General features: G+C 35.1%; 1 protein-coding gene across 2 annotated transcripts in view; it reads right to left on the bottom strand.

The window, feature by feature from the left end:
- The window catches only part of DOP1A (DOP1 leucine zipper like protein A), an 87,733-nt gene that overhangs the window by 54,990 nt on the left and 7,760 nt on the right, over positions 1-24,983 (bottom strand). The window contains exons 3-13 of one of the 2 annotated variants that reach the window (XM_007445881.1): positions 23,016-23,186; positions 20,566-20,755; positions 15,879-15,977; positions 8,654-8,753; positions 7,798-7,907; positions 6,762-6,870; positions 5,440-5,560; positions 3,117-3,236; positions 1,243-1,357; positions 840-869; positions 299-532 (exon numbers count right to left, since the gene is read on the bottom strand). In XM_007445881.1, the coding sequence (XP_007445943.1) occupies positions 299-532; positions 840-869; positions 1,243-1,357; positions 3,117-3,236; positions 5,440-5,560; positions 6,762-6,870; positions 7,798-7,907; positions 8,654-8,753; positions 15,879-15,977; positions 20,566-20,755; positions 23,016-23,186 (1,399 nt within the window). The remainder of the gene's footprint in view (positions 1-298; positions 533-839; positions 870-1,242; positions 1,358-3,116; positions 3,237-5,439; positions 5,561-6,761; positions 6,871-7,797; positions 7,908-8,653; positions 8,754-15,878; positions 15,978-20,565; positions 20,756-23,015; positions 23,187-24,983) is intronic. The other variant, XM_007445880.1, reaches the window with a different exon arrangement.

Below are 24,983 nucleotides of genomic sequence, written 5' to 3'. Positions count from 1 at the left end.
TAAATTTTTTTTCCCCTTTTTTTTTTTTTTTTTTTTTTTTTTTTACTGTGGCTACCAGAAAATTTTAAATTATATATGTTGCTTGTGTTATATTTCTTTTGGAAAGTGTGGATATAGACAGTTAAATTGCACTAGAGCCAAAAAAAAGCCTACAAGACAGTCTACTGCCACAACACTGGGAATTAGGAAAGACTGACGAATATTTAAATTAATATGTGTTAAGTGATTTTAGTTAGAAACTGTTCTGCCTTGAAGAAATATAATTGGTCTAGTACCAAAAATAACAGCAAAACGTTACCTTTTTGTCTTCCCACTCCTTGACTGAGTTGTTCTGCCCACTTGGAAACTGCAACACACCTCCAGTGCTGGCAGATAACAAAGGAGGTTGAACCTTGCTAAGGATCTTTGAGCAGAGCCTGAGAGAATCCGTGAGTTCAGTCAAGTGCAATGTCTGGAGGTGGCTTGTCAGGGCAGATACCATCCTGAGCAGCAACTGGGGCAAGTGTTCTGTCTGGATTTCAATATAAGTCTCCTGAAAATAAAAGCGAAGTGACAAAAGTTTATACAGTGTATAACTCCAAAGTTATGTTATTTTTAAATTTATTAATATATAAGAAAAAGAAATAATTTTACTCATTTTATATGTACCATGCTCTTAATTAACATTGTATGGTCATTTATTATTAATGACGTAAAATTTCTATTCCCAAAATCTCAATTTAAGTACTTCGAAGCATGTACTATAAAAGAACCCCAGTTTTATCTGTTACATTACTGAAATTATAACATAACAAAAGTGAATACAATCAGTTAAAAACAAAACAGGCTGAATGTCATACCTGACACAGCACCCTCATACTTCTAGTAGGCTTCAAAATGAGAAAGCAAAGAATTGAGGAGAGAAAAGGGGAAAAGATTTCCAACAGTCTTCATTTAATAGAATCATTAATGAATACAAATGCAGCATTAGACTATTATATACTAAACATGTAAGACTTCAATAACATGCAATTAGGAAATATATTCCATGTATTATGTAAGAATTATATATGTATTACATATAATGTATGTCAGAGGACAAAACACTTCAAAAATTTTATTTAAAATGCTACACCAAAAGGGGGAAAAATCAATTTAATTTAAAAAACGATATTTATTTGAAGATGAGGTCTATTTCCAAAATGAAATATTTCAACTATTTTATTACATTTCCTCAATATTTTTTCACCAGCGTGATCTTACCAAAGAAACTATATCCAACAAAAAATCCACCAGTAAGCAGAAATTGGTCAGCTGTAACTCAGATGAGTCGTTAACATCTCCAGGCCCAATCTGAAGTCTGGCATGCAGTGTCCTCCTAAAAGGACAAAATTCACTTTATCAAGTATCCTATCAAGTGATGTGAATACACGTGATGATATCATTGTTCTTTAAATGAGTCATGTCAACATTGGGATGCACATGGTTAACTTCTTGTGATGAAGTATGTTCCCTTTCCCCTAGGACACTACTGTATCTCTCCATGGAAAATTCTCAAAGCAAGATTCCTAGGCTGAACCTCTCCCTATGACACCCATCCTGAACTTCCAAGTGTTCTGGATGATTCTATTTGGGATTTATTTCCTATTTCTCCCACTACAGATCTCATCTCCTAGCTAAAATGCACTATTTGCTGCTTGATTGCTAACCTCAGGGCCTTTGTTCATACCAACCTGTCCCCCTGGATAGGCACCCTCTCCCAGCCTCATTCTCTCACATCCAGAATGCAGCCATCCTTCAAACGGTACCTCCTCTAAGAAGCCGCTTCTGATACAAATAGTAGAGATTATTCCTCCAACAAATATGCACATTAAATCACATTAATCCTATCTGCCCATACACTGCCCTACACTCTGAAGACACGAAGTAAGAATATGCTACAGTCCCTAGCCAGCAAGAAACATAAGCCTATAGACAAATGTACGAAAGTACATTTCCTATAGACAAATAACGTAACAATGTGATAGGGTAGGAGAAGTTGATTCTGATGGGAGATTTGAGGGAGTCATAGAAGGCTTCTGAAAGGGGGTGACCTCTTTATAGGACCTTACCAGATGGGCTAGGGAGAAGAATATTTTCGAAAAAATAACATGAGTGAAAGCTCAGCAGCATCACTGAAGGCTCAGTTAATGTTGTTCAAGGAACAGTCCAGGTTAGCTGAAGAAGGGTATATGTGTATGTTTGTGAATGTGAAAACAAAGTAGAAACCTGGGCCAGGGCCAGGTGGTAAAAAGACACCCACAATTCCTCTACATTCCTACCACATCTTAATCTCTCTATTAAGGCACCCGTAACCTTTAACTAAATACAGTACTAGGAATATGCATGAGTATGTCTTACTTGTTCCTGCTGTGAGCTCTTTGAAGACAGGCACTGTCTATATGTCTAGCATAGTGCCTTTCCACTGGGTGCACAGTAGCTGTTCAATGAGTAAGCAGGCAACTTTCTAAACCATTAAAGGGATTAATTTTATATTTTTAAAAGACTTCTAATCCCGAGATCATAAATGCTTACTTGTTGACTCTATGCTCCCAAGGCTTGAGAGGTTAATCTGCTGCTGAGAGAATTTGGTCTAGAATCCAGACAGAAATTCTACCCAGGTTCACTAGTATTACTAGGTTTTCTGAGCATTTTTTAAGCTTTACGACCTAAGGAGTGGATGATAACATGGGCTGGTTCTATGTTTTTAAAAACATAAAAGTGACCGAGGACTTTTTTGTTATTCAAAGTGAGAAGCATTTTGGGAAAGTGTGCTGAGGCACCAGCCACAAATTTGCTATTTTCTCTGCAACAAAGAAAAACTGGATTACTATAGATTGGAGAGGGAAAATGTTTCATCAATGCTGGTGACTGAATAACTCATCTCTAAACTCCTTTTCAAATCTAAGATTACACGATCAATGATTCCGTATTCTAGAGTGACATGGTAGAGACAGATTATGGCCATTAAATGATAGTTGTTAGTAGTAAAATGTATAAAAGAACATTCTTTTCATTAAACTCAAGAACTTAAAAAAAATAACAAAGACTGGCTTTGAATGCTATTAAATGAAAATGAATAAAATAGTTTAACGTACCTACAACATTCTTCAAACCAACGTGCAACATAATCCCACATATAATAAGGCTCAAAGGAATTAAAGAGAAGGTTGGCAGTTTTAATCAGTTCTGCTGTTTTCTTATTTTCCCTTAATTTACTAAAAAAAAAAAAGAAAAAAACAAAAACTGATAAATATAACATCTACTTTTTCAAATTTAAATGTGAGTGGAATGTTGTTAGCGGGGTACATATTCCCAAGTATTTGCTAGAAAACTTGCTAGTGAGAATATTGCAACAAATAATTTTTATCTACTGTCACTTTATCACTTTATGTGTAGTTATTTTTCCAAACTTGAGTTTTCATAACTCAAATGTATGATCAAGATCAGAAATTAACCTTGCATAAGAAAAATAGCTGTGCTTCCAGCAGAAGAACAAGAAGTTCTTTTTGAACTATTTTGAGAGCCTGATGGTGAATTTGGCATTAAATTCCTTTGTTTCCCTTGACACATATAAACTGAGTGGTGATTTTTTTTAATTAATTAATTAATTAATTAATCTTTGGTTATGTTGGGTCTTCGATGCTGCGTGCGGGCTTTCTCTAGTTGTGGCAAGCAGGGGCTACTCTTCGTTGTGGTGCACAGGCTTCTCATTGCAGTGGCTTCTCTTGTTGTGGAGCACGAGCTCTAGGTGCACGGGCTTCAGTAGTTGTGGCACGCGGGTTCAGTAGTTGTGGCTTGCGGGCTCTAGAGTGCAGGCTCAGCAGTTGTAGCACATGGGCTTAGTTGCTCCGCGGCATGTGGGATCTTCCTGGACCAGGGCTCGAACCCGTGTCCCCTGGACTGGCAGGCGGATTCTTAACCACTGCGCCACCAGGGAAGGCCCGGTGATTTGATTTTGACAGCCTCGATTCTGAAAGAATTTTGTCTGCTTTCCTGTACTATTCAGGATTTGTTTGAGAAAGGTTAAGTTTATCTTGGTGAGCTTCAATCAAATTATTATTTTTAGCTTGAAAAACAATAACAACAAAAAGAAGTAATCCTGTCAATAGCCACTCTTACTGTAATTCCATCAGGGAAAAATAACTTCGTTATTTCAAGTGGGAGCCCTCTAGCCTATTAAATACCCACCTAACTACCATCTCCTGTCACCCTTCCTAACAATTAAAACAATTATTTTTCTATATAGTGATGTACTGTCAATACAACTAGCATGTTATAGCACGAAAGGCTAATTAAATACTCTATGGGAAAAAAATAAATTATCAGGCAGTGTACAGAATGAAACAGAGTACAAGGTTAGTCAATATTAACGGCTCAAACAAAAATCAGAGGGGATTATAATATTTATCAGAAATCAAAAACTGTCTTAAGAAGTTTTAATATATAAAAGTATGCTTTAGGAAAGCCCAGGTTATCTCCAAAGTGTCACCAAGGTGACACTAATAAGATGCAAAGTGAGAATTCCCTGGCGGTCCAGTAATTAGGACTCTGCACTTTCACTGCTGAGGGCCCAGGTTCAATCCCTGGTCAGGGAACTAAGATGCCACAAGCTACGCAGTGCAGCCAAAAAAAATTAATTAATTAATTAATTAAATAAAATGCAAAGTACGCAAACGAAATTGTTGTCTTGGATCCTTTGTCATAATGATAGGTGAGACCCGAAAGCAGGTAGGCTCCTTAAAGCAGAGAAGAAATGAAAAAGTAAGACTTTGTCAGCATGTATCTACCACTGACTTAGAGAAGAGGATACATTAATGTTATATGACTTCTCCCAGGGATTAAAAAAAAAATGTGTATATATATACACACACACATATATAGAGAGAAATAATTTGAAAGAAGAAAGAACCATCACTTGAAAAAAAGTCTTTAAAGAACGCCTAGTGCCCTGATTCATTTAATTCTGTGTTCAAGTCTTCTTCTGATCTATGCTTTGGTCTCCTGAGTGTGTCAAGGCACCAAGAGGGCACTACCCCGTGCAAACTACCAGGCCTGGTTACCAAGCAAGGTACAGCTTTCATTATTAACTGACATGTGAAAGCTAATCTCTTGTGAGTTTGGTAAGTGTGAATGAATTCCCTGGAATCTATATCTTCACATTAACTGCTAAAATTTAGTTTTCTAAACTGGTGAGGTTGAGAACCAACCCTGGAAGGTGGTGGCATTGTACACAGCACTCATGCTACACATGCCTGTTTGAAAGGTCAGTGCAGTTAATTATGAGAGTTCATATTACTAAAATATAGCGATACTTTAAATCGAACTCATTCATAACACAAATTTCATATAGCAATGTCTACTTTACAAATATTAATAAAGGAGGACCTTTGTGTCATGCTTAATTTTTTGGTAATCCACCTGCTTAACTGAGCGTGATCCTTGCTGAAGGGTGGTTCCATCTGAAGATCCAATTCTGCTTTACACTGAGAATACAATGTTCTAAACACTTCAATGAGGACGTCTTCTAGAATTACAGGTCCTAAAATATACATATTAAAGACAATAATTAATATTACAAATCATGATTATCTACAAATTGGTACAATTAAAGTATGATTTAAAACAGGTATTTTGAAAAAATAATGTTTTTTCCAGAAGTGAAACTAAACTTCACATCCTGAGAGGCTAACAGTAAAATAGTAAAGAACTGAACAAATGTTTATTTAACTATATAGGTTGACGTAATAGAAATTACAAAATCAGGGAAACTGGTTTTGCCAGTTAATAGCTCTATTAGCTTGGACAAGTTATTTAACTTCTTTGAGTTTTGGTTTCTTCATGCAGAATGAGGAAAAGAGCAAACTTATGGGACTATCAGTGTAAGGGTCAGGAAAAGTTCTGTAAGATGGGTAGCATGGTTCCCAGAATATAATGAGTACTCAATGAATGTAACTTATATTACTATTATTAATTAAAATAATACAAAAGTGCACAAGGCTAAACTTTACTGCTATAAGAGACGCCAATCGCCTCAGAAAACTTCCTGAACTTCCATCTATTACCACGTAATAGAGCCACTGGTACAACTCAAGTTATTTTTATATTTAAATTTTTTCATTTTTCTTTTAAGAGTTGGTGAGAGAACTTATGCATATTTGCTAAAACTTCTGCACATAATTTAATAAAACTAAATACTTTATTATTTCACTTTATTGTTGCTAATATTTTCAGTTTTTCTTAATTTCTGTCCCAGGTGCCGTAACTATCTTCCCAAGAGGTCTAGTATATAAGAAGTACACAGTGAAGAAAGGGAAAACACATAAAACAAAGGGGATGTGGGGAAGAAGGTTGAGGGGTATGACTAAAATACTTTTGCTCAAATCCTTGAATTCTGTGAACTAAAAGATAGTCATGACAGATCATCAGTGTTTCGATTTCAGTACCTTAATCAGGATTAAGAGGGGCTTAGATAGCACCTTTAAGGTGACTCCTCTGCTACGTACATAGTACAGGGTACACATATGATAACATACCAGCTGAATGTACATCTGTATCTTCTTAATGTTCTAGAGTGAATTTTAGGTAACGAATTGTTGAGAACCTGTATTTGAGGTGTTGAGAACACCTCAAAATACAGAAATTTTTCTAAGTAATGACTTTGTCTTATTTTTCTCATGAAGCAATACAAAACAACCACGTATGATCTTATGCCCTAGGATAGTTAGGAGAGTATATATTACCTAGCTCAGGTTTGTCCAGTAAACTGATTAAAATACGAAAAGGTTTTAGATCCTGCATTAAAGTGCTCTCTTCTCCAAATCCATTCACTTGTAAGATCCCCACCATTGCCTTCAAAGAAGAAAAAGTACATTAGTCATTTAAGCAAACAAATTCAAAGATTTTTTCTTAAGAAAAATATTTTTATATACAACCATATGTAAACAGAGATTTACATCTCCTATTGATTTTCTGAAGTTCTTTTGCTTAAGTTGGCTTTTTTCCTCTGCTGGGGGAAAAGAAAAGTTATATTCATTTCTCTTGACAGAAGAAGAAAGGGCTTAACTTTTCCACTGTTTTTTCTAGAGAAAATGTAAAGAAAATCTAGAAAAATTAATTCATGAGTTATTTGATTTCCTAAAAGATAAAAATGTTCCTCTTGACTGTCAACATGCCCCAAACTATCACTCGTTATCATGGCAGTATCTACTATTATGCAATTATTTTCTCATTAGTAACTCAAAACTGTATTCTTATAACCTCACTTATTTCAAATTGTTTCAGATACCATGTACTCTCTCAGTTTAAGATATCTTGAATAAATTTAATTGAAGTAAAAATAATATGAAATAAGCCTATAGATCATTTTAATATTTCCATTACAAAAGTAGTTTTAACATTTAAATTCTTGTTGCAACCCAAATTTCCCTGGAATTTCAGAGTAAATAACACAGGTCCTGGCTCATTTTTGGAAGAGCTCCAACTTCCACAGGGCAGACAGGTGAGAAGCTGCAACTACGCTGTGATGAACTCATGAAAACAAAGTAAATGAAGAAAAGGATCTCAGGACTTACACAGAAGTGAGTCTAGCTTACCATTACACACTTATTTCATTGCAGCCATTTGCTTGTTACAGTCATTCTTAGGAAGTTTGTGAGTCTTGTCTCCACCCCTTCAACTGTAAATTAATTCAAGGCAGGACTTTGTCTTATTTGTTATTTGTTGAGTAACTACAGTGGTCACGGAGTAACCAAAAAATAAAATGAAAGCATCCATTACCTGCACCAACAATTCTTTTGAAAAGGTAGTGAAATAGTAAGTAGCGTGTTCTTCAGGATTGCTGTGTCTTGTGCTTCTGGGTCCTATGATAGCACCGTTGTTATCAAAACCTCCATGGAAACAAATTGTAAAATAAATTAAATGGAATTCTTAAAACTGTTGTTCACTAAATACCAAAACAGCAAATATCTCAAAAACAGCACTAAACACTTACCAATTAGTAGCCCAATCAATGTCAGCAAGAGAGATCATTTTAGATAGTTTAATAAAGGGAAACCAATTCAATACATAAGTGAGTATCATAGTAAACTTCCAGAATTATCTTGGTTTTTTTCAAACAGTGAAAGAACTGAAGATTCAGAAAATCCAAAGTAAGTTATATTGTGTCTTCTCACTCTAGGCAGTAAAGAGTTGTGAAGACAGGCCAAACACTCACAAAAAGTATGGAAGAACAAAGTGTACACAATATTTTACTGCCTGAGTGGGAGACAGGTACCATGTGTGGGACAGGAGTACTAGTCCTGATTCCTTTCAAGTTTTGGATATTACACCATTATTTTGATTATGAATTTATCCTTCTTTGTCTACATACTTAGAGTATAATAGCCTCAATGTATAAGGGGAAAAAAATCTTGTCAAAGGGAACATGACCTATAGATTAAAACAGCTTCTTCAACTAAGAAGCTTTTGAGATTTCTTCATACCATACACAACTCATACTGTCTTTATTTTTATTGTCTATTTAAGTAAACTTTTAGTTTCTTAATTTAGGACATATATAAACTTGATAATACTTATGTATGGAAAATTTCCCTTCATCCCTTCCTAGCTAAGACCACACACATCAAACACTTACCGAGAAGCCAGGCATAAAGTCTTCGGTTCAGGGACATATCCCTCCTTAATACTACGTGCAGGGCTGCTGACAAGATCCTTATCATGTCTGGTCGAGTGGCCTGCAATAGTTGGGAATGTGGTTGTACTTAATCACATACAAAAATATATTACTTTCTTTCCTCTTTAAAAAATAATACCTCACAGTATATTCAGAACTTGAGGGTTTATGAGGTACTTTCATACATTATCTCATTTGATCTTTCAAACACAGGAATTATTACCTCCATGTTACAGATTAGGAAACAGAAAAGCTGGATAACACAGCTATTTAGTTGCATAGCTAAAACTATAACTGAAATAGTTTAACCTCCATTTTAAAGTTTTTTATCCTATCCAATATTAGCAAAATCTGTCAGAAACAAAGAAATTGGAGCCAGAAGGGACAGACACAAGAAAATAGTACGCTGTTAGTCTTTCACGTTCGCAGTGGTGTCAACTGACTATAAATAAACTCTTCAGAAGTTCACTATCTTCATCAATTCCAAGTCTTTCATTTCTTGTTCTTTTTAAAATTTTTATCCTGTGGTATTTCAAACAAGGAGAAATACAGAAAACAATATAATGAACCCTTTTTGTAACCATCACCCAGCTTTAACAAATCTTAATTTCTTTTTTTCATTTTACTCCAGGTCTTTTAAAGAGAAGTAATTCACTTTTTTCTTTGCCTCTTTCCTAATAGCCTTAATTAGATGTTTAAAATATGATTTACTAAAGGAGATCTGGTTTTAGCTAAAAGGGTTCAAGTTAAAAGAAAAAAGGAAAGCAGTTAATTAAATTGCTGTGAATTTTAAGAATATTACTAGATAATCACTTTAGAATAGAATTTTGGAATTTGAGCATTAGAAGCTATGGTAGAAATCACCTAGTCTCACAATCACTTTAGAATAAAGGACCAGAGCCTCACAGGGCCTAAGTACTTAAATGCCTTGTTGGTGCCCAGCTGATAGAGAATGCACCTCTCCTTAATCAGACTACCCAACTTTTTACTACACCATGCTTTTTGACAGACAGTATTAGAAAGGAATTCACCCAACGTGCTTATTTTAAAGGAATCTTAGAGAAATAACTGACATGTTACAGAACACAGATCATCAACAGCTGCCAAAATAAGGTCACTCATCTGAACACAGATGTCTTCTATTCATCTAAGCAATTCTCAAACGGCGGTTCCCAGACTCCTGGCGATCTCTAAGAGCCTTTCAGGAGGACCACAAGGTAAAAAATATATATATAAAACAATACCAAGATGTTATTTGCCTTTTTTGATGTGTTAACATTTGCTCTGATCATGCAATACTGGGTAAGACTGCTGGCATCTTAACACAAAAAGCAGCAGTATCAGCAGTAGCATCCACTGTACTTGTAGTCATTGTATTTTTTACTGTTATGTATTTACAGTAAAAGTTAAAAACAAAAAAAGAAAAAATAGTCAGTTTCACTTAAGAATGTTGACTAAACAGCAAACATTTATTTTATTAAATATTGACTCGAGTACGTGTCTTTTAATATTCTGTGTAATGAAAGGAGTATACATAAAGCACGCCTACTGTAAACTGAAGCATGATGGATGTCTCGAGGAAAAGCACTTGTGTGACTATTTGAATTGTGAGGTGAACTACCAGCTTTTTGTCACAGAACACCACTTTTACCTGAAAGAATGACTGATATGATCTATGATTATTCAGGCTTGGACACCTGGTAGTCATTTTCTCAAAAATAAACAAACTGAGCCTGTCACTTCAAGGGAAAACAATTAATATTCATTATTACAAATAATAAAATTTAAGCTTCCAAGAGAAAATTAGAATTTTGGAAAATTTGTATTTGGCTTGAAATTATATTGAACTGAACCGAACTGGCTTGAAACCTTCCCAATACCTAACAAACTTTACTGATGAGATCAGTGGTGATACTTAGTAAATGTGATTGTTGTTGTGTTAACACTTGGGAGATAATGCATAATTCAGTAAAACAACACTTTCCAAACAACCAATCATGATGTTACAAAAGCATGTATGGGTAAAAGATCTATTCAAAGTGCAAGACAGACCAGTGGATTTTAATGAAATGTAGGTCACAGATATTGTCACAAGATATGAGAAGTACTAATGTCTTCCAATCTTATTTTGAGAGAAAAACGTACTTTCCTAAGAAAGTAAGAAGTCACTTCTTGATTACTACTGACATCACTACGTATTGCTAATATGGAAAAAAATTCTATTATAATCTCAATTAAAGGTCTAACTTCTAGAGATTAGGGTCAACTTTCCATAAAATTAATAAAAAAAGTCTAATAAACTTGTAAAGTGCTAACACTCCTAACAGCAATCACTCTTTTGGGGATAAGGTAATGAAGGCTCTCTTAAATTACCATTACAATCAATACTTGTTAGGAGTTTATTACATGCAAGACATGGAAAGGAGGAAAGTGGGGAACAAAGAATACTCTGTCATGATCCTTTGATCCCTTTTCTCAGGTAATCTAATAATATGGTATAGTAATGGGGGGAAGAGTATTAGAACTGCTCTGGGTGGAGTATGTACTTTAAAAAAACATATTCAACACAGCTATTGTTTTCATAATACAAAATACAGAAGGTAGGCAGAGAAAATCTTTTTGGTTGGTAGGGATACAGAGGTGGTAGAGTAAGAAAGTACTGAAAGAAGCTCAGGCTGAAAAAAGGTTGAGAAGTACTGGTCTAGTGAGATTACATTGTTCTTCTCAATTTAAGTCTACCATGACTTAACTCTTCAGGTCTTGCTGAATCATCTATCAGTATATTGAAGGACTAATAGCACTGAAAGTTTGAAAGGGAAGAAAGCAATGGGAATGTTTAAGAGTAAAGGTTAATAAGTTTTTTTAATAAACATTTTAGGCTTTTGAGCCACATATTTCTTTGCCATAATCTCCTTTTCTTTCTTTCCTCCCTCCCTCCCTTCCTTCCGCATCTGTATTGGAGTATAACTGCTTTACAATGGTGTGTTAGTTTCTGCTTTATAACAAAGTGAATCAGTTATACATATACATATGTTCCCATATCTCTTCCCTCTTGCGTCTCCCTCGCTCCCACCCTCCCTATCCCACCCCTCTGGTGGTCACAAAGCACCGAGCTGATCTCCCTGTGCTATGCGGCTGCTTCCCACTAGCTATCTGTTTTACATTTGGTAGTGTGTATATGTCCATGCCACTCTCTCACTTTGTCACAGCTTACCCTTCCCTCTCCCCATATCCTCAAGTCCATACTCTAGTAGGTCTGTGTCTTTATTCCCGTCTTGCCCCTAGGTTCTTCATGAGCCTTTTTTTTCTTTCTTAGATTCCATATATATGTGTTAGCATATGGTATTTGTTTTTCTCTTTCTGACTTACTTCACTCTGTATGACAGACTCTAGGTCCATCCACCTCACTACAAATAACTCAATTTCGATTCTTTTTATTGCTGAGTAATATTCCATTGTATATATGTACCACATCTTCTTTATCCATTCATCTGTTGATGGACACCTAGGTTGCTTCCATGTCCTGGCTATTGTAAACAGAGCTGCAATGAACATTTTGGTATATGACTCTTTTCGAATTATGGTTTTCTCAGGGTATATGCCCAGTAGTGGGATTGCTGAGTCATATGGTACTTCTATTTGAAGTTTTTTAAGGAACCTCCATACTGTTCTCCATACTGGCTGTATCAATTTACATTCCCAACAACAGTGCAAGAGCGTTCCTTTTTCTCCACACCCTCTCCAGCATTTACTGTTTGTAGATTTTTTGATGATGGCCATTCTGACCGGTGTGAGATGATATCTCATTGTAGTTTTGATTTTCATTCATCTAATGATTAATGATGTTGAGCATTCTTTCATGTGTTTGTTGGCAATCTGTATATCTTCTCTGGAGAAATGTCTATTTAGGTCTTCTGTCCATTTTTGGATTGGGTTGTTGTTTTGATATTGAGCTGCATGAGCTGCTTGTAAATCCTTTGTCAATTGCTTCATTTGCAAATATTTTCTCCCATTCTGAGGGTTGTCTTCTGGTCTTGTTTAGTGTTTCCTTTGCTATGCGAAAGCTTTTAATTTTCATTAGGTCCCATTTGTTTATTTTTATTTTTATTTCCATTTCTCTAGGAGGTGGGTCAAAAAGGATCTTGCTGTGATTTATGTCATAGAGTGTTCTGCCTATGTTTTCCTCTAAGAGTTTGATAGTGTCTGGACTTACATTTAGGTCTTTAATCCATTCTGAGTTTATTTTTGTGCCTCTAAGAGTTTGATAGTTTCTGGCCTTACATTTAGGTCTTTAATCCATTTTGAGCTTATTTTTGTGTATGGTGTTAGGGAGTGATCTAATCTCATACTTTTACATGTACCTGTCCAATTTTCCCAGCACCACTTATTGAAGAGGCTGTCCTTTTTCTCCACTGTATATTCTTGCCTCCTTTATCAAAGATAAGGTGACCATATGTGCATGGGTTTAACTCTGGGCTTTCTATCCTGTCCCATTGATCTATATTTCTGTTTTTGTGCCAGTACCATACTGTCGATTACTGTAACTTGGTAGTAGAGTCTGAAGTCAGGGAGCCTGATTCCTCCAGCTAGATAAGGTGACCATATGTGCATGGGTTTATCTCTGGGCTTTCTATCCTATTCCATTGATCTATCTTTCTGTTTTTGTGCCAGTACCATACTGTCTTGATTACTGTAGCTTTGTAGTATAGTCTGAAGTCAGGCAGCCTGATTCCTCCAGCTCCATTTTTTGTTCTCAAGATTGCTTTGGCTATTCGGGGTCTTTTGTGTTTCCATACAAATTGTGAAATTTTTTGTTCTAGTTCTGTGAAAAATGCCAGTGGTAGTTTGATAGGGATTGCATTGAATCTATAGATTGCTTTGGGTAGTAGAGTCATTTTCACAATGTTGATTCTTCCAATCCAAGAACATGGTATATCTCTCCATCTGTTTGTATCATCTTTAATTTCTTTCATCAGTGTCTTATAATTTTCTGCATACAGGTCTTTTGTCTCCTTAGGTAGGTTTATTCCTAGATATTTTATTCTTTTTGTTGCAATGGTAAATGGGAGTGTTTTCTTAATTTCACTTTCAGATTTTTCATCATTAGTGTATAGGAATGCCAGAGATTTCTGTGCATTAATTTTGTATCCTGCTACTTTACCAAATTCATTGATTAGCTCTAGTAGTTTTCTGGTAGCATCTTTAGGATTCTCTATGTATAGTATCATGTCATCTGCAAACATGACAGCTTTACTTCTTCTTTCCCGATTTGGATTCCTTTTATTTCTTTTTCTTCTCTGATTGCTGCAGCTAAAACTTCCAAAACTATGTTGAATAACAGTGGTGAGAGTGGGCAACCTTGTCTTGTTCCTGATCTTAGTGGAAATGGTTTCAGTTTTTCACCACTGAGGACGATGTTGGCTGTGGGTTTGTCATATATGGCTTTTATTATGTTGAGGAAAGTTCCCTCTATGCCTACTTTCTGGAGGGTTTTTATCATAAATGGATGTTGAATTTTGTCGAAAGCTTTCTCTGCATCGATTGAGATGATCATATGGTTTTTCTCCTTCAATTTGTTAAAATGGTGTATCACACTGATTGATTTGCGTATACTGAAGAATCCTTGCATTTCTGGGATAAACCCCATTTGATCATGGTGTATGATCCTTTTAATGTGCTGTTGGATTCTGTTTGCTAGTATTTTGTTGAGGATTTTGCATCTATGTTCATCAGTGATATTGGCCTGTAGTTTTCCTTCTTTGTGACATCTCTGTCTGGTTTTGGTATCAGGTGATGGTGGCCTCGTGGAATGAGTTTGGAAGTGTTCCTCCCTCTGCTATATTTTGGAAGAGTTTGAGAAGGATAGGTGTTAGCTCTTCTCTAAATGCTTGACAGAATTCGCCTGTGAAGCCATCATAAAAAATCATTCTTATCTTGCGGGCTGCTTGCCCACCTCTCTACTGGTAAATTCAGACTACACTGATATGCCCCAGCAGCCGTTTTTGTGAAAAGCCAGAGGCAGAATAAAGGCCCTTGGCTTAAGGATGGCAAGTCTTAAAATAGAAACTGGGGGTGGTGTATGTCCCACCCCTATAAATATACTGTTCCTATTACTAGGGAACAGTATAGGAAATGACGTGTGAGTTTCTTCAATTATTAGTAACTCAATTTCAACCTGAATAAAGTAATAAAAGAAAAATTTGAGCATGGCCAATCATAATGAAAATTCACTAGTTATCTACTAACCACAGCTCTTAAAAAATCCCAAATAATAGTCTTTTCTACTAATGACATTTTAGAAAGAAACTTACTTTTCCAAGGCAAAAGGTTTCCACTTCTTATTACATTTGTTAGGTATATAGTTCCACCATCCTGAATACTTACACAATGGTGCTCTAAATTGCTCATCATAATTTAGAACTCAAAAGAATTTAGATCACTTCCTTAAAAAATGAGGATAGTAATTAAATTAAGTTCCAGCTTCATTTACGATTTAAATGAGCTATTCTCATCTGTCATGAAAGTACAGTTGACCCATGAACAAAGAGGGGGTTAAGAGTGTCGAGAGTTAATGGAAAATCCAAGCATAACTTCAGTCGACCCTCCACATCCACGGTTCCATATCCTAGGATTCAAAAAACCATGGATTCTCTATTATTTACTACTGAAAAAAAAATCTGCATATAAGTGGACCGGTGCAGTTCAAACCGTTGTTCAAATTTCAACTGTACTAGAGAATGTCAGAGTAACTAAATATTTGGCTTTCAAATTACAGCCAACTCTGCTAAGGGTCTGACATACATCCCCCAAATCACCAAACCAAGAAAAGATGACATTAAGACAGAGATAACAGCTAGGTAGAAGGCCTGGGTCTCAGAGTCTTGGCTTACTCACAGCTAGCAATGAATAACAGTACCTCTTGCTTTTTAAAGGTTAAAACGTTTTTTTTTAAAGGTATGAAATAATCCATTTCATTCTTCATATTCTTATCCAAATCGATAAATCTTATTTTCCCCAAAATTTCACAAATTCCACTCTTTAAAAAGGGAACTTGTTTTCTATGTACTTACTGGTTTATAAAAAACAAGAGAATACAACTTAAATCCAATTTTAAAAATAACTACACATCAGGAATCTATGAATTTCAAAAGAATGCCTTATGTTGACACTGGCATTACTGTTTTACCTGACTCATGTGGAATGGAAAACAGAAGAGTATGAGGTCCAGTGTGCTTCTCTGTACCAGTACACTTGAATCCTGCACCGAAGTGCTTACTGCTTCTACCTAAAATAAGAGAGTCTTTAGTATCTATTGTGTATTACCCTGGGAAATAGTTACCATGAAAATGTAATAATGCTTCATTTTCCTCAAAAAATAGAAGTATGCTTCCAAGTTTCTTTTATCACTAATTACACATTTTTACATTGTTTTGAATAGGTAAATATAATAGTTTAAAATTAAGGAGCACAAAAGAGTACACAGCCAAAAGGTTCTCCCCCATCTGTTTCCAACCGCCCAGTTTTGTTTGTGTAAACAATCAAGACTACCAGTGAATACTTTCTGCAAATATAAGTAAATAAAAACATGCATGCATAATCCCAAACTCTGCCTTTTTCATTTAACAACATACTCTGAAGAGCTTTCCTTAACGCTACATAAAGAGCTTCATTTTTTATATACAAAGAAATACTTTCTTTCATAGATGAATCCTAATTTATTTAACTAGGCTCCTAATGATGGACATTTATACTGCTTACAACCATTTACTATTGTAAATAATGTTGCAATATACTTACATAATATACAAGCACACCTACAGTATAAATCTTTCAAAGCAGAATTGCCAGATATTGTGATATACGCAGTTGCAATTTAAATAGTGTAATGCTTTGTCTTAAGGTTATGTGTATTCATATTCTCACTAGCTCTGTGTGACAATTTGTTTTTCCATGTTAACCCACACGTTTTTTGTTTTTGTCAATCTGATATATGAAAATGGGTATCTTCATACAGTTTAAATTTTTATTTCTCTTCTTATAAATAACACTGAGAATTTTTTCATACCTTTGAATTATTTTTATTTCCTGAAGGTTAAGTTTCTGTTCAAATCAATTTTTCTACTTGACTGTTAATATTTACTTATTTATTTACGTAGCTCTTTGAATAATAAGGAATAATAAGGACTAATAATAATTAGTCCTTTGACTGTGATGTACTATAAACAGTTATCCAATTATGGCACTTGTTTTTTAAAGAAATTTTATAAAATGACTTCTTTAAAACTTCCATTAAGTCATTAAAAGGAAATGTAACAATACATTTGGAAAATAGTTTGGTAGTTTCTTATAACCTTAAAACATATATTAGGAGAAAATATAAAAGTAAATTTGTTTGAGCTTAGATTAGACACAATTTCTTAGATAATATCTAACACCAAAAGCACAAATGACAAAAAAGAAAACATAAATTGGATTTGATCAAAATTAAAACTTTCGTGCTTCAAAGGACACTATCAAGAAAGTGAGAAGACAACTGAATGGGAGAAAATATTTTTAAATCCTATATATGATAAGAATTTAATATCCAAAATGTATAGAGAACTCCTACAACATAACAACAAAAAGAGAAATAAACCAATTTAAATAATGGGCAAAGAATCTGAACAGACATTTCTCCAAAGATTTAAAGATGGCCAATAACTACAAATATGTTCAACATCATTAGTCATTAGAGAAATGCAAATCAAAACCACAATGAGATAACACTTCACACCCATTAGGATGGCTATAATAAAAAAGACAGACAATAACAAGTATTGAAATGGATGTAGAGAAAAGGGAACCCTCGTATATTGCTAACTGGAATGTAAATCGGTACAGTAACTTTGGAAAACAGTTTGTCAGTTCCTCAAAAAGTTAAACACAGTTACCATATGACCCAGTAATCCCACTGTTAGGTGTATACCTAGAAGATACAAAAACTTATGTCTACACAAAAACTTATCCTTAATAGCCAAAAAGGAGAAGTAACCCAAACTGTAATCAACTGAATGATGGCTAAATAAAATGTGCTATATCCATACAATAGAATATTAATCGGCCATTAAAAGGAATGAAGTACATGCTTCAATATGAACAAATCTTATAAATATTATGGTAAGTGAAAGAAGCTATTCATAAAAGACTACATATTATATATTTCATTTATAGGAAATGTCCAGAATAGGCAAATCTATAGAAACAGAAAATAGACAGTGGTTGCTAGGGACAGGAGTGAGGGAAAATGTGATGTGATTAATGGGAACAGATGGGGTTTCTTTCTGGGGTGACGAAAATGTTCTCAAATTAGTGGTGGTAGTTGTACAACTTTGTGAATATACTAAAAACCACTGAACTGGTCAATTCAAAAGGATAAATTTCATGGTATGTGAATTATATCTCAATAAAGATATAAATATCTCAATAAAGCTGTTATAAAAAAAAGTTAAACATATATTTACCTTATAAAGCAGGAATCCCATTCCTAGGTATTTTTCCAAGAAATAAGAATATATGTCTGGATAAAGAAGATGTGGTACATATATACAATGGAATATTACTCAGCCATTAAAGAGAATGAAATAATGCCATTTGCAGCAACATGGATGGACCTAGAGATTATCATACTAAGTGAAGTAAGCCAGACAGAGAAATACAAGTATCATATGATATTCTTTATATAAGGAATCTTAAAAAAAAAAAATGATGCAAATGACCTTATTTACAAAACAGAAATAGACTCACAGACTTAAAAAACAAACTTATGGTTACCAAAGGTGGAAGGTGGGGGGAAGCGATAAATTAGGAGGTTGGGATTAACATATACACACTACTGTATTTAAAACAGATAACCAACAAAGACCTAGTGTATATAGCACAGGGAACTCTACTTAAGATTCTGTAATAATCTAAATGGGAGGGCTTCCCTGGTGGCACAGTGGTTGAGAGTCCACCTGCCGATGCAGGGGACATGGGTTCGTGCCCCAGTCCAGGAAGATCCCACAGCTGCGGAGCAGCTGGGCCCCTGAGCCACGGCCGCTGAGCCTGCGTGTCCAGAGCCTGTGTTCCACAACAGGAGAGGCCACAACAGTGAGAGGCCCGCGTACCGCAAAAAAAAAAATCTAAATGGGAAAAGAATTTGAAAAAGAACAGATATATGTATATGTATAACTGAATCATGTTGCTGTGCACTTGAGACTAACATTATAAATCAACTATATTCCAATATAAAATTAAAATTTTTTTAAAAAGAGGGACTTCCCTGGTGATCCAGTGGTTAAGAATCTGCATTCCAATGCAGGGGACGCGAGTTCGATCCCTGGTCGGGGAACTAAGATCCCACATGCTGAGGGGTAACTAAGCCTGCAGCCTCTAGAGCCTGTGCGCCACACCTAGAGAGCCTGCATGCCTCAACTACTGAGCCCATCCAGTGCACCACAACTAGAGAGACCACACCCTGCAACTATTGAGCCCATGCGCTCTAGAGCCTGAGTGCCACAGCTGGAGAGACGCCCGTGCGCCGCAACAAAAGATTGTGTGTGCCATAACCAAGACCCATCGCAGCCAAATAAATAAATAAATAAATATGAAGAAAAGAGAAATAGTTGTAAATGGAAAAAAAAGAACATATGTCTATATAAATAACTGTATGCAAATGTTTATATTAGTTTTACTCATAACTGCCCCAAACTGGAAAGAACTCAAATGTTCATTAATCAGTGAATGAATAAACAAACTATGGTATATTCATACAATACTACATAGCAATATAAAAGAACTATTGATACATGCAAAAACATGGATGATTCTCAAACACGTTGTACAAAGTGAAAGAAGACAGAGAACAGCTAACACTGCATGATTCTATTATGTAACATTCTGCAAAAAGCACAATCTACAGGAATAGAAAATAGATCAGTGTTTACAAGAACTTGGGAGTGTAGGGGAATGAGAGTAGCTACGAAGGGACAGAAAAGAACTTTTTGGGGTGATGTAAATGTTCTCTATCTTGACTTTATAGTATGTATATAGTATGTATAGTATACTATAGTATGTATAGTATGTATGAATTTGACAAATGACTGTATATATTTGTCTAATTCATACAACTGTACACATGAATTAATTTCAGTGTATGTTAATTACACTTTAATACATATAACCAAAAATCTGCATAAAAATCTGTCATTTCATAATCATATGGGGAAAAAGTAAAGGATGATTAATCACAACCTTTTTTTTTTAAACATTTCAAAATAACCCTTAAGGGATTCTTTGTTTTTCATTCCTTGCTCATTTTAAGAGTACAGCACTCTACAGAGATAAAAGGTTTCCTTCTGTTCTTAATCTTGAAATTAAAAAGTATAAGCAAACAATCAATGTGATTTTTTTCAACTATCTTTCACTACCTGCTTTAGTAATACACCATTTTGTGTAAATCCCATACAGAATCTGGCTATCACTTTGTCTAAAATCTGTCTTTCCTATAAAGAAATCTATGATCCAACAGAAGGTACACGGCAGGATAATATAATGAATGTGGCTATGTTAACAATGGTCTAATCAGTTAGCAAGATGGTAATAAAGACCGTTTATTTGCTTGAATAACAGATAATAAAGATAACATATAAATAACAATTCCTTTTCCATGAAAAAAAAATTTCTAGGTTTTCAAAAAAATAATTAGCGACTATTTTGGCCTTTAAGTTTCCTTGAAAAATTGAAAAGCTCCATAAAAACAGGAACTTCATTCGTGGCACCATTCTCAACATCTGGAATTTTGTGTCTGGCTATAAAGAAGTATAAGTTAAATGAGCAACCACATGCATACCTACCATTAGCTCAATATCACTGCCAATTATATAAAGCTGATCTTCCATGGAAAGCTTCCTGTTCAAATGGGCGAGAACATACGTGATTCCAGGTAAACGCACAGCAGGACTGGTTAGAAGACTACCCCAGAGGGCACTATAGAATGCCGACTGGTCCACTGCAGTAGCAACCTTTTCCAATAATGTGTTTGTTCTGAGGTACAAAATAAAGTGGTTGAAAAAGGGAAATATTTAGTTTCATGATGTTAAACACAAATCATTATCCTCTCCCAGAATGTATGAAAGCATCCCTGCCGTAGTCATATGTTCCATAGATGGAAAGAAGCATACACATCAGAGTCAGAGAACTGGGTGTAAGTCCTGGCTCTCCCAATTACTAGCTGTGTAATCTGGGGAAATCACTTAGTCTTTCTTCAGTTCAGTTTCCTCATCCATATAATGAAGATAACAACAAAAACACCACCACAAGTCCCATCTGCCTCAGTGGGTTGTTAAACCCACATACATTATAGTTAATAATAATCCTATAGCAGAACATATCTTCTGTCGATTTTCTACAAAATTTTAAAGGCTATTTCTAAATATTTCCTTCTCTTTGAAATCACATTATGTAATTCACTATTTCAATGAATTATCCTATGACAAAATCAGAGATGCATTATTGCTTTATTAAGAACTGCACTTAAAGAATAATTACCTTTCATTTGTTTTAAACATAAGATAAACAATGCAATACAAAAATTATTACATTGCTATACAGCAGATTCAGAATCAAGAGAATCTGATGACGAGTTCTACTGTTAACTTACTATGTGATTTAATACTAACACTGTAATCCCTTCTAGCCTCAATTTAACTACGCATTAAAAGAACATGTTTTCATATCATTTTATAGAACTTGTGTGAAATAACTGGCAAAACGTATTGCTATGTTTATGTCCCCTGAAAATCTATACATTAAAACCCTGATCCCCCAAAGTGATGGTATTAGAATGTGGAACCTTTGGGAGGTGCTTAAGTCATGAGGGTGGAGCTCTCATGAATGAGATTAGTGTTCTTATGAAAGAGATACCAGCAGAGCTCCAAAGTCCCTTCCAGTAGATGAGGATATAGGGAAAAGGCTCCAGCTATGAGCCAGGCAGAAGGCTCTCACCAGAGTACGGTCATGTTGGCACCTTGATTTTGGACTCCCAGCTCAAGAACTGTGAGAAATAAATTTCGGAACTTTTGCATTTCTGAATATTGCTGAATTTCTGAAAATAAATTTCTACCCAGTCTGTGGTATTTTGTTACAAGAGCCCAAAAGACTAAGGCACATAACAAGATTGAATCATAGAGATACCACAGTCATAAACATCATTATTCAATTTCTACATTAAATTTTAAATTATAACTAGCAGGTTTATAAAATGGTATTCATTGTATGCTTCCCTTAGGAGAATTAATAAAACAATTTAAAACAAGACTGATTTATAAACTTAATAAAATAATCTCATATTGTGTTTCTAAAATTGTAAGCAAGTAAGTAAAAAAGTTAATAAAAGTAAATGATAAGTTGAGGACTAAAGTACTTTTTCTCAAAGTAGCTTATAAGAGTAATCCAATATTTTCAGGATTAGATTCTTACAGCATTATGGGAGCAGATGAAATACAATAAAAGAGTAGCTGGTCAATGCACTGGAATAAATTATTTAAATTTAAATCATTACGTGTACTCGTAAAGAAAGTTTGGCATTTTCTATTTCTGCCACCTTAATTCATAATTTCCTTTTTGGTAAGAATATCGGTAAAAGAGATACTAAAAATACTTAACGTTACCCTGCATTGTCTACCACTATTAACTTCCAAAGAAATAATAGGCTCCAAAACAGATCAAATCATTTTCTTTGAAGAGTTAAAATATCAAGAGTATCATGTCAATAGGTTGGTGCTAGGCTATTTTCCACCATTAACAATTTAAAAATTGATGGTACATGGCCCAATTTCCCATTCATTTTATTAATTTAAATGTCCTATCTGTTGTACTATTATTTTAAATTAGGGGTCACAAATTTTTGAGTGATTTTTATGTGCTAGGCACTAGACTAAGTGATACTGAAATATTATAGTAACACAATGAAATAGGTTATGCTTTTTTATACATGAGAAAACTCAATAAAATTCAGAAATGTTGAAAAAGCTTTCCTAAGCTCGCACAGTGTCTGTCAAACTAGGATTTGAAACCAGTCCATCTACCTTCCAAGTCTGTGCTCTTATTACTCAGCTAAATTTTCAGTGTGATACACAAACTAGACACACTACAATAATTTTTTTGCTATAAAAATCTTCAGGTGATATACTGAAGTGTCAAGAATAATTAGTTTTTGTGATGCTAATATTACTGATTTAAGGATGCTTGCTGACAAATCCATGACTTTGATTACTTAGCTGCAGCAATAACAGTACTATCTTACCTCTCATAGTACTCTGATCCTTCTTCTAAGCCAGGAAGAATACCAGTTAGCAATCCTTGTAGACCAGGCTTCAGTGTTTTACCCAAAGGCAGATAATATATCTCATACAAACTTAGCAATGTTGGTTTCACCGACATGGCAGCATTTGCAAGAAGAGGAAATAGTCCAGAACTGTTTTAAAAAATAAAAATAAAAGTGGGGGATAAAATAACTAAAACATTAATTCATATGTACCAACACGTGTGTATAAATCTTTTTAAAATGAAATAATGTTACACTGCTCAGCTTAAAATGGTATCCTGTATAGTAATGCCTTCTATATCCATTAAACCAACCCAGATCTCTCACCTGAGCTTCATACTCATAAACTCAGTGGCCACCTAGCTGTTTCACAAGGCCTTCAAATTTCACAATTCATAAACAGAGTTCCCTCTCTCCCCCTGCCCCAAATCCTGATCCTTCCCCTGTAATTTCCATTTCAAAATATGGCATCAGCATCCATCTGGTTGACCAAAAGCTATACATCTTGGAGTGACCCTTGACCCTTTTTAAAAAATCTACTTTAAACCGGAATCAATTACCAAGTTTTCTCTCCAAGCCATTCTCCTAGATATTTTTTGAATATAATAAATTCTCTCCATCTCCATCAGATAGCTCCTTAGAAGAGACCACCAAGATATCTCAATCATCATCTCTCAATCATCATGTCTTACCAAGTACTGCTTCAGGATAGCCCTGAAGCAGCTGTTCTCAATAAAACCTTTCACTGGTTTCCTGCTGCCTTTAAGATATAGTGTAAATGCTTAATGTGGCTTTTAATATCTTGCTACTGCATACCTCTATACAGACCATGTATGCTCACCAATATCACTCCTGCACCCTCTGCTCCAGCTACACTGAAGAATTCCTCTCAAGTTCATTTTAGAACTTTCTACACCCTCATTAGCGAGCAGGCCTTTGCACATGCTGCTCTGAAAGATACAATTCCTGCTCCCTTACTTACAACCTCCTTGTTGTCTGGATGATTCCTAGGACTCAGAAACTCAACCTAAGCTGTTTCCTTGAGGAGACTGTCTCCTAAGTTAGGCTCCCTATTTGATGTTCCCATAGAACCTAACACTTATTCTAATAAGTAATTCTGTTCTTACTAACAGTAAGTAATTCTATTGCTGTGATAATAATAAGTAATGCTAGGGACTTCCCTGGCGGTCCAGTGGTTAAGACTCTGCGCTTCCACTGCAGGGGGCAAGGGTCCGATCCCTGGTCGGGGAACTAAGATCTCGCATGCCACACAGTGCAGCCAAAAAAAAAAAAAAAAAAAAGTAATGCTATACCTTGCAGCAGCAGAAGGAAACATCAACAAAGTAAAAAGACAACCTAGAGAACGGGAAAAAAATTTGCAAACCATATAACTGATAAAGTGTTAATATCTAAAACACATAAAGAACTTGTACAACTCAATAGCAAACAAACAAATAACCTAATTACAAAATGGGCAAAGGACCTGAATAGACTTTTCTCCAAAGAAGGTACACGAATGGTCAACAGGTACATGAAAAGATGCTCAACGTCACTACTCAACAGGGAAATGCATATTAAAACCACAGTGAGATAACATCTCATGCCTGGCAGAAGGGCCATCATCAAAAAGACAAGATATAACAAATGCTGGTGTGGATGTGGAGACAAGGGAACCCCTGTGCACTGCTGGAGGGGCTGCAAATTGGTACAGTCACTACAGAAAACAGTATGGAGATTCCTCAAAAAATTAAAAATTCCACTTCTGGGAATATATTCAAAGGCAAAAAAACCACTAACTCAAAAAGAATCCCCATGTTCATAGCAGCATTATTTACAATAGCCAAGACATGGAAACAACCTAGGTGTCCACTGATGGATGAATGAAGTTGTGTGTATGTGTATACACACACACACACACACACACACACAATGGAATATTATTCAGCC

This window comes from Lipotes vexillifer, unplaced genomic scaffold (assembly GCF_000442215.2).
Source record: "Lipotes vexillifer unplaced genomic scaffold, Lipotes_vexillifer_v1.1 scaffold413, whole genome shotgun sequence".
Classification (NCBI taxonomy): domain Eukaryota; kingdom Metazoa; phylum Chordata; class Mammalia; order Artiodactyla; family Lipotidae; genus Lipotes; species Lipotes vexillifer.
This window is presented reverse-complemented; position numbering and strand designations above follow the sequence as displayed.